At 38.4% G+C, this 20,022-nt stretch overlaps 1 protein-coding gene across 1 annotated transcript in view; it reads right to left on the reverse strand.

The window, feature by feature from the left end:
* LOC134534540 (dipeptidase 1-like) overlaps positions 1-7,002 on the reverse strand; it is a 153,715-nt gene extending 146,713 nt beyond the window's left edge. Inside the window, exons 1-2 of the mRNA XM_063373023.1 lie at positions 6,866-7,002; positions 4,642-4,978 (exon numbers count right to left, since the gene is read on the reverse strand). Of these exons, the coding sequence (XP_063229093.1) occupies positions 4,642-4,978; positions 6,866-7,002 (474 nt within the window). The remainder of the gene's footprint in view (positions 1-4,641; positions 4,979-6,865) is intronic.
* Between the last annotated feature and the right edge of the window lie 13,020 nt (positions 7,003-20,022).

Genomic DNA, 20,022 nt, shown 5'->3' on the forward strand with positions numbered 1-20,022 from the left:
TGCGAACATCTCCCTCACTTCTTTTTGTCAGTGGACTGAGTCGAGGCTCTTTAATTTTAACTCCAAAATATATAGTTGTATATTTGATAATAAACACTTGATTTATAGGCATTTCAAGTGTGTTATATATTTGTGTGGGGGGGGGGAGGAGGAATAGGAGGCAGCAGTCTGGTGGTCTGTTACTGAGCTAGGTCGGGAGTTGGAGGGGAGAAAAAAATAACTCCCCCGACACGACTCAGCCAACGAGCACCCAGTCTTTTAACCAAGTAGTTCGGAGCCCACTGCAGTTTTGGAGGTCCTTGTGCCTCTGTACAAAATAGTAAACCTTATTACATATATTCTTTTTGTAAATATAACAGAAATATTCGTGTACAGTTGCAGATAATTTTTTTGTTAATTTGTATATTTACTTGAAAACAACTTTATCACTACAAAATAATGTTCGCAGTAATACTGAGATTGAACTCTTGCCCGGGAATTTATGCTTTGTGCTGTCGCAGTACCTACAATAGTTAAAAGTTATATATTTGTAAACCGTTCCCCGAATAGCCTTCCAGTATTATCTGCGCACATTAATAAGCATAATAAAACAAAATAAAGTCAAATTATTGAATTTTCTATTATCTTTTCCATGGTTTAAACAAATTATGCTTGAATGTAGCATATATAAATATATTATATTATGCGCCAATTTTCCTAAGAAATACTTAGTATTATCTTAAAGAAGTATTTCATATATGCAAAAAAAAACACAGCCATGTGTTGTACAAAGTTATAATATCTCTCTTGTAGTATTACAAGCTATTTCTTCGTAATTTTTTTTTCTGTGTACAGTTGCCTTCATCTTAATCAACCGCGACAACAGATCGTCCCCCCCCCCTCCTCCACAAGACCGCCAGGCGAGCGAGGAATATACGTCCGTGTCACGTAACTCTTCTCAAAACTGACGGTTTTCCAAAGTGGTGCCAACTGTCACTTGCAAAGCTTCACATGATTTTTGTTAACGAATGCTGACAATCACATGAAGTTGTTTACAAACACTGTCGACAGAACAAAATTGAAAGAAGGATACGAAGAACATTTGAATTACTTTTGAGAACTATAAAGTATGAGTCATGTTACATGGCACAGGCTATACTAACCCAAATCCTTCTGTGGAAAACATTATTCAATCTTTGTTTTTTGTGACGAATACATTTTTCACTTTTGTTTTCCCGTGAATAACAACTTACAATGGTATCATGTTCATAGGATTCATTTCAGTTCGAATAATGACGTGTCAGTGCATTCATAAGCTCGTGCAAGCATTTTTTTCATCAGGACACCGTACTGAAATATACAAAAACAGACATTATTTTCGTTGTTGTATTTTAACTTAAATGTGGTCCAGTAATATATATGTATATTTTACCTGAAATTGTTGATCAGAATTTCCAAATAAACCCTAGGCTTCTATTTCTGTATTAGGTTTTTATTTATTTCAATGTCACTTTATTGAAATAATCATATAACTTTGTTTTGTTTACACCATCTCAAACATTAGAAGGTTAAGACCCCAATTTCGCCGAGAGAAAGTGTAAGATTAAAGTGCTTGCCCCGCTAAACGGCTCTTAGCCGCTTTTGATTTTCATGATTTCTTCTACTTTATTATGTTCAACACTGCTGAACACATCTTCTTGTTTTAATTACTTGATCATGACCAAACTTGGCACCCTCGTTACACCTCAGACAATTAACAAAGTTTAACTTTCACGGTATCTGTAAAGCTTTTAAGAACACAATTACGCAGATACGTGGTAGATAGTTTCTCATTTATCAAAGTTTTCTCTGTGATTTCAAGTTGTGTAAAAGCGTTAAGCTTTTTAATGGTATAACTTAAGTTGTAAAAATCATTTTAACCGTTATTAATAGTACTGGGAAAATATCTGATAATTTATTTCAACAAGTTTTATTTAAGCTAACTTTATGTAAGCTTTTGGGTGGAGCATCTTTACGTCCACCAGTTTCTCGTAGGCTCAAATGGCGGTGATTTGATTCTAAAAACAATCAACTCGATTAGTTACAATCAATACGTAATAAGTAATCGTGAAATTCTTGCAAAGACAACAGTATTAAATATCTCATGGAACTTTACAAAAAAAAAGTTTTCTAATAATGCACATGAATTAGAATGTTTTAACATGTTACGCAGCCTATATACGTACCAAAAATGTAACTTTTACGGTGAATTTTTTTAATGAAGAGAACAATTGTATCATTATGTGAGTTTAGTACTTTCTCCCTACTTTTCGCTCAAGTAATATTCAATGAATTTATGTCGATGGCAAGATTATTTTGAACCTCATTGCACTGAGATATTGCAACTTCATATAGAGTTTTTTTTGGTTATTTTTGTTGTCTTTCACTTTACCGCCTTTGTGTTATATTTATTTCTCTTGAAAATTTTACTATAAGTTAGGGTTTTCATACTTCCTAAGAATTAACTATTAATACGGTTTGTGAAAAGTTTTTTAAGCTTCCTAGTTTTATTTTTGTACAGTATTGACGAATAGAGAATAGGCTGAAAATTGTTTACGACTGACACTTTTGTTCGAATCAATTGTGTGTCGGTAATTCGCGATGTTTTTAAGCAGGGATTATGCGTGTCCCGTGGATTAATTACAATCGCCCTCTCCATTCTTAATTTGTCACCGCTCTCGTTACGCCATCCAGGCTGATCAGGATGACATATGAATCATTGTTTTAAAAAGAACGAGCGTTTTGGCGGTATAACGAGGAGACTCACGAGGTAAAAAAAAAAAAATACACCGGTGGACGTTTTAATTGAGTGGCATGGTCGCATAATTGATTTTAATTACAGCACTGGGAAATTCCTCCTCACCCCATGCGTTCCGATCCAGTGAATTATAGCGTGATCCTGAAACCGTGGCGGAAAAGTGGCCCAAGGATTTAATTATAAAAATGAAGTGTAGAGAAACTGAATGTGAGCCTAGTTCATGATATTTCTTTAAAGATTTTGTATCAGTTTATCAGTTCTATGTCGGCAACCACAGCAGGAAGTTGCATGAACATTTGTTTAGACACATTTACGTTCTTCCTAATAAGTAGTATGCCATAACTAGTCCTCAGTTTCAGTTTCTGATTACAGCTCCGTAATGAATATGGAAATTTAATAACGGCGAATTTGATGTAAGTTTCTGATGCCATTCCAAGAGGAGTAAAGAAATCTTGGGTGATATTTATCAAATAACTTTTTTCATGTAAATAAAGGACTAGTTGAAGTTTGATCAATAACTACCATTGTTACTGGTTGCGTGCAAACTCCAATGTGACTAGGCTTGGGCGGGGAAGGCAACAAGGTCGACCTACGCATGTTGATCAGGTGAATGTTCGCCTTAGCGACTCTGGCAGTAGGGTTTTATGTACGCATTTTAATTGGAACAGTGAACAGAAAAGTCGTTTTATGTCATAATGTCATATTTCATAGCTGATGCTATAGGTATCAGGTTTTTACCAGAAAAAATCACTTTCGGTGTATTTTTTTTTCCAATTTATTACACATAATATAAAAATTAATTTATGCGATAGTATTAAGCTGCTTTTCTTCTTTTCCTAAAATACAGGGAAATACAATATATGTGCATAAAGCTTGTTTTATTCACAGTAAAATGAAAGGCATTCAACGAATAAATTAGTAGCATCGTCTGTTGTGTTGGGTCTTTGGATTCCATATTTTGTAAAGATATATAAATATATTTTTTTAAACGAGTCTGAAATAATTAAGTAGTCTTCATTATCCGGATATGGGAACAGATAAATTTAACTTCTAGTGACGAAAACACAATTAATAAAAGAAATTTTTTTATCGCCAGTACATGCAGTCAACGTACAGTGGTCTGTTTTCAGAATATATATATATATATATATATATATATATAAACACTCGACAGTTACAACCCTTGAGTCAAAAGATGTATTACAAATTTTGGCGACAACGAAAGCATTTCATCGCTAACTGAGGCGGGACCTTAGTATGGAAGCATTTTTAAAAAACGTTTTCACTTTAAAATCTACTTCACTTTCTTGGCTTCTGGGTGCAGGCCGTGTCGGTTAATTGTCTTGCGACGTTTCGGCAGTCATTGCAGCTGCTATCATCATGTAGAATAAGTCTGACAACACCCAGAAGCCAAAAAAAATGCAGACAATGGCCGTGAAAACCTGCGATCTTCATTACTACTTCACTTGTTGTTACTCTCGGGCACAACACCATTAACTATTGACACTAACACACTGGTTATGGGCCTACAGTAGAAGTCAAGGGGTGACTTATTTCTTACAACACAGTAACATACTGTCTTCACTGAAATTCTGCGAAATTTTTCCGTAACTTGGGGGATTTTTCCCCTTTTTGTCTCTCCTCCCCCCCCCCACCCCTGGGTTCGCCACTTCACCAGGTATTTATAGGCATGCTGTTTAACGACGCGAGAGGACTGCTCCCAGTACGCTGCCTTGCACGTAGAGGCGAGAGCCGGTGACGCCTTTATCACCTCCGAGCTTTCAGAGCTCACACCCCTGTAGCGCTGGGCTCAAGACACGCAAGCCCCTCCAACCCCACGTGACGTTATCGCGTGTTTGTTCTACCTGTGACGTGACGCGGCGATGGCCGGAGCCCGCGAGCACGGGGCGTATCCTCTCGCCCCGCGCGGTCTGGCCCCGGCGCCGGACGCGGCCCGTGCGCGGGTAATGACGGCGGCGGCGGGCAAACGGCGCGGGCCCCAGGGCCAATCGCGGGGAGGGAGTCCGCGATGAATATGCACGACCCTCACCCCCGCCGTAATCACGCCGCGCCGTTTCCAGCCCCGGGCTCGTCGCCCGGCCGCGGAACTGCCGGAGCGCACGCGAGCTGGCATCATCGTCCCTCCCCTTCCCCATTCTCTCCCCCCTCCCCTGGCCCGCGCCCGGCCCACGGTGTGCACAGCTTCGGCAGGGACCACGGCCACTATGATCCGCCATATTGCATTGTGACGTCACGGCCGCCATCTTGGACGACGTCTTTCCCCCGCACTGACCCAGAACCAGAACTCTCTATTTCTATCTACTAACACGCGTTTTGAAAACTGCTCAAGATATTGAGATTATGAAAAAAAAAAAAAAAAAAAAAAAGTTTATGGATACGGTGAGGACGCACGAGTAGAGTACTTATGTTTAGTTATTTCTTTTTTAAAACTTATTTTCAGGAGAGTTTAAAAAAAAAGAAGCCTGAAACGCGTGTTTTCAGAATAATTTTTTAGACATGTTACTCCCGGGACAGATTCTTGAAACCACTCAAGGGGCCTTGCATTACACATTTATCTTAATTTCTCCGTCGTCTCATGTTACGGTTGTTGCCCAAACCTCATGGTTGAGATGACTGCACGCGCATGGTTTGTGAAACGAGATCACACTTGGACTCTAACGGTGCCATAACTCGTCCTTTCACGCCTGCAGGCCTCAAAGTCGACCAAGTAACATTTTGATACATTCATAATGTATCAAATACGTAGCCTCTTATTTACTGAAGAAATCTTCCACTATCATTCTTAATTATATTAATGATTTGTATTGTTAAGGCATTACTAATTCGTCAGTTTTTTTAAGATATTTTTATCAGTATATATTTTTACCATTTCTTATCAGGATATAATATTTCATCCAGACCCAAATAATTTTGATTTTACAATGTGATTTTTATATACTATCATCACAATGCTTTTCTACTATGGTCAGTAACAATACCTACAAGTTTTCCTTAACCATTCTATACAAATACAAAAAGCTGTAAACGGATTGTGGCGGGGGGAAAGAGGTTATCTACGTTGGGAATGGGCCACGTGATAGAGACATGCCAGAAACTGTCGCCATCGACGCGTCGCCCTCGCGTCCTGATGACGATATAAAGCCCGAGAGTTAAAGCCCTTCTAATGCGCCAACTCATTAATAATCCCGCCCCTTGGGAAGGGGGAGGGTATGTACTCCGGAGCGGAATTAATATGCTCGCGAGCACAATTAATATGAAGGGTCGTTGGGGGGGATGAGGCGGGAGGATTTGGGGGGGGGGGGGGATGTTACGCAAACCCCGGTAAACGGGTTCATGTCGGGCCCCTTCACCTCCGCTCACCCATCACAAAGAGAGAGCCGGCTCCCTTCGCAGAAGCGCGGCAGCTAGTGCCGGAGCGGGAAACGTCGAAGGGTGGGTTAAACGATCGGTGGCCAATGAGTGGTAATCTGCAGGGTTTGACAGCGAACCCCGCGAGGGATCGGACCCGGGGGGGAGCGGGGGAGGGAGACTAAAAACGATATAATCGATTTCCTCTTCGGTTGCAGTTGTTTACCGGGAGATTGCTTCCGCCGCGCTGAGGGACTTGATTTATGCTCGTTGGCGACGAGATGGTTTGACGGTTGTTTTTTGCGTCGGTTTTTGAGGATTCTCGCCGTCACCGGGCCGGCGAGTGACCATCAGGGGCGTAGGAACCAGAGGGAACAGGGGGGACGTGTCCCCTTGAACTTTTTGGGTGGAGGGGACTGTCCCCCCAACTTTCTAGACCGTGATATTTATATTTTATAATATTATTCTGCCCAACTTTATTTGTAATTTCTTCACTCATCAAATTTTATCTTAAGGAAACAATAATAATTTTAACATCGATGTATCCAGTGGTTAGATACAAAAACTGCTTAAAAAGCGCTATTTCGCTCTTTTAAAATCAAAATTTTCCTGTGGAGGACCCCCGGACCCCCCGTCTTAGTAAGAGGGGAATGGGTTTACATGACATCAAAATCATTATTTGTCCCCCCCTAACTTTATGAACACAACTACGCCAATGACCATCCACCGCCGGGACTCCGTGTCTGGTCGCGTGGGGTCGCCGGCTCGACGGCCGGTTCCTCGACTTCTTCCTCGTTCGACCCGGAGACGAGGCAGCGGCGCCGTCGGAGCGCAATCAGCTCGCTACTTGGCGCCATGTTTGTTCAAATTGCTGATAACGAGCAGTTCGGGTGGCGAGTGGCCTTCCGGCTGCGGATGCGCGAATTAAAAAATCACGCACGTCATTCTGAACCCACTTAACACTATCATGAACTAAACTAATTAATTTTTTCAGGTTTTATATTAATTTTAAAACTCATAACTTAACACTTAACCTGTAACTGCACTGTACTAGCATCGGAAATGTAGCCCTTCGAAAGGAAAATATTATGAATAATATATAAGTCATCAAGTTACTTTCTGAAAACACAGATGGCAGCTGCAGGGTAGGCCTGCAGCGCCGACGGTGAGCTGACATGGAACTACAACCAGAGTGTGAAGTTTCACTTCTAGCGCAGGTGATGACCACGCACCGGTTTTATTTTTATTTTTTCTATTTTTTTTTTCTGTCTCGTCCGTTTCAAGGTCTTTAGCGTTGGCAACACGTGACACAGATCCTATAGTAAGAAACCATTCCAGCATTCATCTATAATGACTTGAGGAAACCACGAGAAACCTAAATCAGGTTGGCCGGGACTCGAAACTTGGTCCGCCGTGATGCGAGTCTCTGATTACATCACCTGGCTTGTGAGTCAAGGGTCCACGGTTCGATTCCCGGGTGAATGTGGGCAGGGTGGGAATGTTTTTTTTTTTTGCATTTGTAAAATTTGGTTACCAGGTTCACGACTGAGTGTTTTTGTGTTATCTCTTCGCTTGCATACTGCGAAAGGCGATGGTGGGCCACCGCAGAATCATCTCTGGCCACAACGTGGTCATCATTACGCAACGATGGCTGGCTGAAGATGGCTATCACTTCCAAAACGTCGTAAATTTATTGAAATTGTTTTATTAATTGTGCGATACATGGGCCTGCTTACAGGTTTATCTTCCTATTATTTTTAACTTTGATCTTCCTTATTCATCGCATGCAGGTTACATCTAATGTGGTTGGAAAACTTTTAAAGTTCCATTAGCGTCAATACGAGAAAAATACCACCATAATATGATTCGTAAAAATGAAATAGAGCAGTATTCTTACAAACACCGTGTATCTAACATTTGAAAACCGTGGGTACATGCTCAGAACTTATAGAGGAGGCAGAAATGTCAACAGGCATAGGCGTATGTCCGGAAGTGATTCTATTCATCGCTAGAGCCGCTACTGTGTACAACGAGATACACTGCTAGATGTTGCGAGGGATATCATATAGCGTGGTGAGAGTGAATGCAAGGCTGCAGCTCTGTACGTGCCGGAACGGATGTTTATTCAAAATGTCGTTAATAAATAAAGAAAACTGTTGAATTAAAAAAAATAGGTTTTGATGGTTCTCATACATTTTATCATTGGCGCAACCGCATGACCTTACTGTATTCCAAATGTTAGGACGATCGGTGAAGCCATTCTTGAGATATAAGCACACATACAGACAGACAAAAATTTTAAAAATTGCAGAATTGGGATCAGTGAGTCATAAAATTTCAGGCATAATTGGTAAAATTGCTCAAATGCACAGACAGACGCTACAGATTTATATATTAGTATAGATTACATAACGAAAGAGACAAGTCGTTTGTCAAACAAGTGCACTTGAAAAAAAATCACTTCTGTTTAGTATTGTTATTGCACTTCATGAGAGGTAATAAAATATTTTGGGGATTATCTGCTTGTCTGGTAGGATTCACAATAAAGTATTAATTGGGTAGACATGTTGTTAATAGTATTTTTTAATAAGTTGTGATATTAGAGATAGTAAAACTAAAAGAAGTTGATTAGAAACTCCTTAGTTTTCCTTGTTCATTAACGTTAAAAGAAACTTGCACCTTTATGATACTAAAGGGACGGACATTAAAAGTTATTGTATAGCTTTTCTCTGTTCCGTAATGTTTTTTTTTCTTCTTTTGGTGCCTCAATTTGCATACTACATTTTCGTGTGTTACACTCATATGGATGTTGTGCAGAAGGGCAGAAAATTAAAACTAATTCTCTCGGCTGTCGCTAATAAAAAACTTTGTGTTTAAAAAGGGGTTTTTGTCAAATGAAAATTAGAAGAGGGAATATAAAGTCAGGTAAAGGTGAATATTTTATTAGCGTGTAACAGCAAAGAAAATTCTTTGAAAACAAACAATTCGCAAATGCGTGCGGCTTAAAAACAAGAATGATCAGAAAAGAAAAAATATAATTGACGTGAAAATAAAAATCATGTAAATTTCATGAAAAACAACTAGGTAGCGTGAAAAAAAAAATTAAATGAATTTTACATAACTATAACAATTACAAAAATTAATATGAGATTTAAAACACACAAAATAACATTCTGATAACTGTCGTTAATACAGCGAGAAGTTTCATTTCGCTTTAAAATTGTAATTAACGGTAATGTTTTCTGCAAAGAGGGTATAAGCAAATAGATGTTTGATGAATAACATCTTAGCTCTCGTTGTACGGCATTTGGTGGGAGTAATTTCATGAACGCGACGGAAGTAATGAAACGGAAATGTACTGCTATACGTGGTGGATGGCGCAAACCAAAGTTCACAAAGACAAAGGTAAACTTTATAGTATTAACTTTTTAATGAATTTTAACAAGATGGGCGGTATTTTGATAACATTCCTTGTCGAAAATCAGGCCCAAATTCAGGGGTTTAGTATTTTTACAAGTATTTTTTCGCTTTTATCGGATCCGTTTTATTACATAGTTTAAAAATTCTGCCTGCTAAAAAAATTATTTCAATAGTCGAAGTAGCTGCTCAGGCAAACGAATTATAGCGCCGGATGAAAAAAAAAAAAATACTACGCGTGATTCATCTTCAGAAATTTGGTCGAAAACACAATTTACGTATATTTATGACGCTCTGCGTTATTTTTAAGACTTATGCGTTAAATTTTGTGTCCGGGTTTCGTATTATAGGCTAAGTGTATTAGCAAAATGAGAACATAAGAAATTTTCTCGTTATGTGTTACATTCCACTGGTGAGTACTGAAAGACTCGCTAATAATATATAAATATATATGTTTATTTGTACACTGAACGAAACCTTTCCAGTCCGATAATGAGTGCTATGCAGTTTCAGACGTATGCATAAAAGAAAAATATATAAGTTGTACGTTGAACTTGAAGGTCATTCAAGGTGATTACTGTTACTAAATAGTCGCGTGAGATTATGCTTGCTCCTCCTCCCAGAGTATGCTAGCAACATATCATCAGCTCTCTCGTGTAACTGAATAGCTCTTCATCAATTATATACCTTTTGATCAATAAAGTGCGTTTTCGAGAATAAATTTCGTATAAAATTAACATTATAAACCTCTTTTACTCCAAAATTAATATATATTTTTTATATTTTTAACTATTTGATTAGATAACTAAAAAAGATTAAGCGCATATATTTCTAAGTAAACCATGGAAATATCTGATTTTTAATTCAACCGCATTTAAACCTTATATTAACGAAAAAGAATGTAAAATTATTCTCAGATTACTATAAAACTACACATTATTAAAGAACTCATTAGCCTAAAAAAAAATATTCGTATCAATTATACCGTTTCTGTGCAATATTCTTTGCTGGTCTCTGACTAACCAGTCAGTAGTAACTCATTATAAAAATTTATATTCAGAGGGCCCTATGGCACCTCAGTGATTTAAGCTCACATAAATAGAGCAAAACGCATTACGTTATCCAAAGTGTCCTTCATTTTTATGATCGAAAAGTTTTTTTTTTCCTGTGTGAAACAAATTTAACTTTTTTTTTTTTTTTTCCCCGCGCAGCAAACGAGAGATGATTCCAGGGTGTTTTGAGCGATAGTTTCAAATTTGTCGAGAGCTCGCGGACCGACGGGGTGATGGAGGGGGGGGGGCGGAGAGATAACAATGACCGGGCGTAATCACAGAGCGCGGCTCATCAGCTCCGACACAGCCACCGCACCGCGAGCGACGTCGTCGAAACAACAAAAAAAGGGAAAGATAAAATGTAGGTCGCGCTGTCACCCCGTCTCCCCTCCCTCGACCTCACTCAGTCCACAACCCCCCCCCCCCCTCCTCCCTCACTTACCGCCCCCTACACACGCCACCCCACCCTCTCACCACCGGGGCAGCACGTGCCGTACAGAGTAGACATTTTAATTGTAAATGGAACAGAAATATTCACGTAAAATTCCAGATATTTATACATTGACATGAAAAACAACTGCAGCACTAATAGTAATACTTGGATTTTATTCTTACTCGGGCATTTATGCTTTGTGTTGTCACAGTACCTCCAGTATTTAAATGATTTGCAAACGGTTCCCTGGATAGCTTTTCAGTATCAACTGCGCAAGTGATACGCATGATACAACAAAAAACAATTGTCCAATTATTGAACAATTATCTTTCATGCGCTTGGATGAAACATCAATTAAATTACTCAGTATCATCTCGAAAAAATGTTATTCATATGTGTTGTACAATGTTACGATATATTTCTTGTAGTATTAGAAAATATTTCTTGGCAACTGGTCAAACAAATGCATTTCTCACCTTTCCGCTGTGGTATATAGCGTATGGATATCTTCCTGTACTTATTAATCCCATATGTTTTTTTTTAATCCCTAGTGTTAATTTTATAAATTGTGTGCTGAAGAATAGGAATAATTTTGTGCATGCCTAGACCTCTATAGCTTCCAAGAACTAATATGTGCTTCCCACGCGAACCTTAGGTACAAATTAACGGTTTGAAAATTATTCAAAAAATATTTTTTTTTTCACGAGATATATTACAATCGTACCTTATTTAATCACAGTCTATAAATTATTTTTTCCCGCGATTATGAAACAAATTAATATACGAATAGATATTTAGAAAAAAATTTATTGTTGAATTAATTCTGTGAATGTATCACTTTTTTGGTACTAATTCTACCAATCTACACTAATATTATAAAGCTGAAGAGTTTGTTTGTTTGTTTGTTTGTTTGAAAGCGCTAAACTCAGGAACCACTGGTCCGATTAGAAAAATTCTTTCAGTGTTGGATAGTACATTAACTAGGAAGGCTATAGGCTACATTATATTATGAATAACATTAGGGATCCTTACTAAAAGTCCAATTTAGTATCAAATGCGTTGGAGGGGGTTAGATACAAAATGCAGTACACGTACGAAGTGTGTGTTGACAATGCCGCAGGCGCTAGAAGTTTATTTCCTATTGCCTATTAACATTGTTGCCATGCACTAGATGCCTTATCATTCTTAATTTTCCCATACAAGTAAAAAACACCCGTGTGATATTAACAACGAAGCAATCAGTACCCTCATAAGAGTTCAATTAGTACTTAAATACTTTTTATCACTTTAAATCGGAAACCTAAACATTGTTTTTTTTTTCTCTTTCTGTGTTTAATTTGTTTTTTTATTGCCCTTTTTTTTTCAAGTATATATATTTTACAGACTTGAAACTTCACAGTAATGTTCCTTATGTTACGCAGGATAACATTTTCCGAAAATTAGATCCCATGGGTGGTTAAAACCAGGCAACAGTGGGTACTTTGTCTGCATGAAAACAGGATTTTGCATTGTTCATGCCTTCTGCGTCTCCATGGCAACGGGCATCGCGCGGCAGTGGCTTAGCCACAAGGAGGGGCATGTATAATGAGCGGCGCAAGAGTGATCTGCCTGTAGACTGCCGTAGCGAAGTTCGGGTACATCAGTTGTACGTTGCGTGCACGAGTCGGGAAACTAACGGTGCTATTCATTTTCTCTCCGGTACATTATACAGCATTGCAATAAATTTTCACTGAATTTTTTTTTATTTACCATTACTGTAAATGGGAGATGTGGGTTAATTTTTTTCCATTAGTATAGCCGTGCGAAGCCGGGTCGGGCAGCTAGTGTATATATATATATAATACATAAAATACAGTTTCATTATATGTGTACATCAATATAATTTGACCAGCTGTCAGCAAATCGTTACATGTGTGTGTTTGTTTGGCGAAGTTGGTGTTCTCGTGAAATCTAACCTGTCTGATGTAACGGACCCTAACAGGATGGCGTGGGTTCCAGCCCCGGGGCGCTTCATAACGTAACGAAGTTCTTGGCGGATATTAACTTTCCACCGCTTCGCGTCGCGTTCGAAACATGAGCTTTTGTGCCGGGTTTACCATCGTGTAATATTCTTCCTCCTTCGCCGACTCCTGCAAATTCTGAAAGAACCCGGCAACCGAAGAAGCAAACAAAAAAAATAGTACTATAAAAGATGCGAGCCCTTGCGCCAACTCCCTCGAGAGAGAGAGAGAGAGAGAGAGAGAGAGAGAGAGAGAGAGAGAGAGAGAGAGAGAGAGAGAAGAAAGAAAGAGAGAGAAAGAAAGAAAGAGAGAGAGAAAGAAAGAAAGAAAGAGAGAAAGAGAGAAAGAAAGAGAGAGAGAGACAGAGAAGCTTTTGTGAGCTGGGACACTGGTTTCACCCTGCGCAGTGAGCGCCTACAGTAGCGGAGGCCGCAACCCGCCGACCACAACAGTGAGGCGGGTTGCCTAGCCCATGAAAAAAGTAGGGGGTTCGCCTTTCACCGCAAACCGCGTTTCATCTCGTGATTACATTTCGAGGGTCCGACTCGGCATGATGAGTTCTGTCGCGAACAACGCGATGTCATTAAGTAGCGTGCGCTCTTTTGTTTTGTTTTAAAAAACGCAGTAGTGTCCTCACGTGTTGCGTGAAAACACATCAGCTTTAAAATGCATGAGAATTGCCCAGCAGATGATAACTTTATTCTAAAGAGAAACACGAAAGCGTGTGTGACACAAACTTTAATGTGCAAAATAAACAGAAGTGTAAAATTTCAAGATTAATTACATGATTACTACCTAACGTCAGTGCGTGTGCATGTGCGTCTTTGTCGTATTGACTTTATTGTGCCAAATAAGTACTTTTGTCAAATATTCAATAATATAATTGTAATTTTTACCTAAATTCCTAACAAATATTGAGAGAACAGGGTAAAATTAGGCATGTCTAGCCTAGAAACTAACTTCAGCATCAAACATTTGCTTTGAAGAGAATTAACTGCGGTGTTATCCTGACAAATTATTGAACCCTTAAATCAAATTAGTGACAATTTAATTGAATAACCATCCAGGCCTCAAAGGCAAATGACAACCTGCCTGGTGTAATTATTATTGTTATTTTGACAGCCACAAGAAAGTGCCCGGTAGCCTCTACGTGCAAGGCACCAAGAAGGCGAACAATCTTTACGTCGTGATGCGTACAACTATGAGACTTCAAGTCGTGATCCTGTAATCTGATCATTAAGAACTGTCTTACAGAGTTCAATGCACACACCTTGGGCGGTTTCGTTTAAAATGTATGTGATACAGCAGTGCGGAATTTTAGTTTTGTCGAATTGTTTCGAATACATTGCAAATTGTCTTGAAAGAAAGCAACCTACGTAGTATGTACATTTTTTCTCTTCTCGTGCGTAAACGGATTGTGAATACGATTCAGTTGTTTCCTGTAAACATGTGTTTTTAAAACATCCTGCATCGCCATTTACTGCCGGATAGGCAAACCCATTTAATTATACGCAACGTTCTAGAAATTTCAACCCTTGAATCAACTGAACATTTTGCTAGATCTGTTGGCGAGAAGGTCTTGGGTGCGATATCCCATAGGTTACAACTGCCTCCGTATTGGTTGGATTAGTGTAGTTCCCATCGAACCTACCAGAACGTAAATCGGATACGAAAATAAACCTTCGGAATATGAAAATAGTATGTAAGGAAGTTAAGCATCAGTAGCGGTTAGCCTGAAAGTGAAATTTCAGCAGACCTTCAGAAACGTTTTGAGTTTAGCGTAGTCCTGCTGGGACGCAGTTTAAATTAAGTCAACGTGCTCCTATAGGTGTAAATGCGTCAGAACTCGAGGTTTCAAGCAGGAAGAAAACTGGGCTAACTTCGTTTGCAACATTTCTATCTCGTCGGAAAACTACAAATGATCCTCCCACACGTATTTTTTTGCGAGAAGATTTCGAGACTAGTTGAGGGTTGAAACACCGCAGCATTCTTCTGTATTTCGTGATACGTCGAGTTTCTTTCAGGTCAATGTTCGCTGTTGGTACGCTATTAAAAAAATTTCGCCTTAAATTTACGAAGAACTCCGGTTACAAATCATTCAGGGATCTTCGTATATTTAACGTTATCTCCATAAATTTGCGGGTACTAAGTTTACTTACTTTAATCATGAATCCACAAGAATACTCTTGGTTTATCAGCAAAACTTCATAAACTTGTAAATATTAGCTGCAAGAAAACTCGAATGTCTTCCACGCGTGTTAGTTTTTTTTTTTTTTTTTTTACAAAGTTCCGGTTATTTGAAATTACGAAGAACTCTTCGTTCATTTTAAGCGAGTTCTTGGTTTAAATAAATGTATGTGAATTTACCGTTACTTCTAGCAGTGTAAACGAATCACAGCCATTCAGTGCGTCCTGAATGATCTGATCAGATTAGGCAATTGCTTCTCTTGCAGACGGTCACCAATCGCAGGGAATAAACCGATGGAGCTATGGCATGCGTTACTGCAGTCTAATGAGCGTTCAGAATTTTTCGCAAAACAAAATTGGCCCTAGGCATGAGTAGAGACCCGGAAAATTCGCGGGTTCATTTCGAGTTATGCTACAATTCAAATAATTATACCTTAGCGCTGCTTCTACCATTGGTTCTCTGTTAATCTGGAGGACTGAGGGCCAATTAGAGACCCTCGCTCAAAGAAGTGTCGAATCACAGACACTCGGTCGAGACGACTCACAAGTCAGCAGCCAATGAACAGGTGGCATTTGCCCGAGTGTGTAGAGGATATTGGAGTCTATCCTGGAGGTCATTGAACCCGCGAATTTTCCGGGTCTCTAGGCATGAGGTCCGTGGGACTTTAGAAGATGGTGGTTGCGGCACGGACTGTTCTCGTTAGTGCAATGTCGACTCGTCGTGCATCGAATGTGATATGCTTGCCGTGGATTTGCCACGCATTAATCCAGAAAGAGACGCAGTATTAAATTCACAAAAAATATGTTTCACGATAGCAGACATCTGATTAACGCTTTTCACAACCACCTTACTTTCAGAAAACCAAATAAAATACTCAAATAAGTTCCCGTACATACCCCGAGCTGAACATCAACGACGCCTTGACGCTTAAAACCTCTCAAATTAATGAGAAATACTTATTTTTGTTCCGAGACAAACCATGATTATTTTCAAGTTAATTATAATCTCCATGTTTCGTCATGGGCAATTCTTTTTCTGTACTTTTTTTTTCCTTTGAACGACATTTGGTCTTTAGAAATTTGCTTAAATAGGAGTGTTTTTCACAATAGGATGCAAATTAAAAATCAAAATATTCCCTTCTTCTAATAAAAAAAATACCTCCCCAATTATTGTATGAATGCTTTAATTTACCTCCAGGAACAATGGAAGATCATCCAAGACAATAAGTACAACCCAGCAACTGAAGGTATTCATTGACTCCTCGGAGCTACCTAAGGAACTCCGTTTAATTATGTATGTAAGAATATAATCACTTAAGGATATAAGCTTTGTCTGCGAATATGTTGAACCAAAATCCGTCCGTAACGTATATACAATTAGTGTTGGTATGTTTTTCACAACAAAACTTTTTTTTTACTTATTCGCAGCAAATAATTTACCAACACAAATACTTTCTTAACTGAACGTAATACCAGTAAAGCCAAAATTAAGTTTATAATTTTAAAATTACCTATGCCTATAATTGAATCATCTGTACTTTTTTCTGAGATATGCTAGGACTTTAAAATTTTTATTTTTTCAGTCAAACAGTTACCCATTTGATTGCAATTATTCGAATAATTGCTTTGTTGGCCCGAAATATATTCCCTCGAAACGTTACAGTACAAACAATGCAGTCCAAGTACGATATTACATTTATTTACGGCAAGTTGATGTCGGTAAGTTGAAAGGTGTGGAAGATAAAAAAATAATTTTCAGATGCCTATGGAATATCAGAGGAAGGGGAAAAAAAGGAAAATATCCCATGAGACTAGACATACGGTCAAAATAACGGAATCTCTCCGAAGTCATAGAACTGCAATTGCCAGAAGTGTAAATAAATGGAACTGAAATGTGTGTTATCGGAAGGGAGAGAGGAGATAGTTTGATCAAGTAAATTGGTATAAACGCGTTATCGACCGGGAAGAAACCCGGCGATTACAGCGAGGAGGGAGGCGTTACCTTTGATTTACCGCCCCTCTGGTTCGGGAGGCCTTCGGGAACATCGGAGGATGAAGATTTCCCAGGGCCGACGTCAAGGTCTGAACTCACTCTTGATAACTCAAGGTCGGAGCACCTCGCAGTCAGAACTCCATTACAAGTTGGCACGACTCCTACTTCGAAAAAATATCCCTTTTTTGGGCAAGTTTTGTAACGAATGATTCCTGTTCGTGGAAGTTCACCTCAGTAGAACGTCTGTCGATAAGATAGTTGATATTTTAACGTTTATTTAACTTATACTATTTCATGTTATGTATTTAATATGTTTTAATTATGACATTTGGCTTAACTGGATGTGAGTTTGAAAATTAAGTACAGTTTGGTGGCTCACATACCAAAATATTATTGACGGTAATCTTAATATGTAGGTAGTCAACAATTTATCTTAGCCACTTTTTTATATATGTGTTAAAAGATAAATTTATTGAATCACTTCGCTTTTCGGGTTATTTAATATTTATCTGACAGGTGATAAAACTAAACAACCAAAACTGATGGCTTGTGTAAGGTACGTTATCAAATTACTTCACTATAGGGACACAATAACAACTAGAAATGTCCACCATATCATGGATACAGTATATTTCTCTCTCCTTGAAGCCAGGTTTGTTGTAGACCTGTAAGTAAATTCATTCTAATTTTAGCATTGCGAGATTGTTATAAGCCTTTGTGTGTTGGATTTAAGACCCACTTTGTACGTAACATATTTCATAATTTATGTACCTCAGAATCAAAGGATCCTAAGTTACTATTGGACAAGTTAAAAAAAATTCTTCAGTGATGTTGAGTCGTCCATCGACCTTCATATGCATGTGGCCAGCAAGAAGGAACTTAAAATTATTTTCTTCCGAAGTGAAATCCTGTAGGTCAGTGGGTTACGCCCAACGCTTCTGCCAACCGGCGCGGTTTGGAAGTTTCAGCGAAAAACATTTAGGCATGGAGCTAGAAATCGTCAGGAGGTGGCATTCTGTGACGCAGTTGAGGTCACTTTTTTTTAAAACATAGCCATCGCCGTATTGCGGGGAATGGTGCTTGACCGCGTCTGGTGATGGTAAGTGAGCATGAATTAGAATCTCCCACCGTTTAAAAAAATAATGACCTTCACAAAAATATTCATTTGAATCTGTTTTCACATTGCAAACACTACACCTCAGCAAATGCTTTGGGCGTCTGACCAATGTGGCGCAACGATTAGCTGAATAAGAAAAAAAAATGCTTCGCACACTTGCCACGCAGACGCGGCCCACGGTGGCTTGCTATTCGGGTCGGCTTTCATTGCACCACCGCCGATGTACCTACACATGCCAGGCCGTGGCCGTGCTTGGTTGTCGAATTCAGCCGTTATTGTGGGTCACTGAATGCAACCCACACCTACTGCCTGACTTCAAATGAGAAAAGAATACGCTATCGTGCTGAAGTTTCAAAATGTGTTTGGATTGAAGTTCCTCGACTCGCGGGTTCTACACGCTTCAAAAGTGAAGAATCCGCTATCGTTTAGGTAGACATTGCAGTAGCCGTCATTAGGTAACAGCCTCCTACTCAGTAAGAAACAGTTACCCTGATGATGATGGCGAATGCAGTGTCTACCGGAATGTTGACGAATTGTTCACTTTTGAAGCGTGTGAAACTTACAAGAAAATGGCCGCGAATGCCTGCGATTCATGTATTTGTAATTTGTTGTTGTTGTTGTTGTTGTTGTTGTTGTTGTTGTTGTTGTATAACGTCTACATTAAACACAAAAAAATTGTATTTGATAGCGGGGTGAGCAATTATTTATGTATCAGTTGCCTGTTATTCAGTGAAACTTTTCGTATTCTCTTACACTTAACCACAAGAAAGGTTAATTTTACGTTTCAGTTCAATTCAAACTTTTTTTTTTTTTCGTAAAAATCTAAGGATTTTTTAAAAATCATAATTAAACATATTTCCGTTCTTGACAGGCATGTCACACACAAAATAATTTAGTTTTTTTCCGAGTTTTTAAGCTCTAGCAGATTAATATTGTCGCGGAATTAAAAATAAACATTCAACTTAAGTTAAAATAATTCATTAGGACAACAAAGAAATAAACGAAATATAAGGTATCTCAGTATTTAATAAGTTTTTCCCTGCTGAGAAAATTTGTGTCAAGGTAATTAAAAACATACAAAACTTAAGTTTTATTGAAAATTGTACTATATAATATGTTTAGGCCTTAAAATATGTGAATCCGAACACTTTGGTAAGATTGTATTGAATCAAGATATGTACAGTGTTTTTGTTTAAATAGGTACTATTTAAAACAAATATTGATGAAAGGGTTCAAAATAGACAAAATAAAATCCCCATTGTTAACTTAATCAGATTGTAAATATAATTTCATTTTTAAAATACATCATGTTATTACGTTCTGACAAACAAGAAAGTGAGCTTAGTCGGATAATTTTTTTCTTTTCTTTTTATTCCAAGCGTTTCATAGTCTTTGTGGATTATGAAAGGAAAATAATATATTGTGTTTTTCTGTAACTGGCACATCATAATATGGTAATGTTCTTTATAATTAGCTGCCTAAGAAATTAGCCCCGGGGGCTTCCGCCTTTCGGATGTAAATAAAAAAAGTACGATGTAAATTATGTTTCGGAAATGAACCACATTAACGGTTGGACGTAGTAAGTAATTAAGAGTGGTAGAGATATTTCTCATGAATTCATAGTATATATCCTTAATTTTTTAGGGAATTATTTAAATTCATAAAAAATGTGCCATAG

This window comes from Bacillus rossius, chromosome 7 (assembly GCF_032445375.1).
Source record: "Bacillus rossius redtenbacheri isolate Brsri chromosome 7, Brsri_v3, whole genome shotgun sequence".
Lineage (NCBI taxonomy): Eukaryota > Metazoa > Arthropoda > Insecta > Phasmatodea > Bacillidae > Bacillus > Bacillus rossius.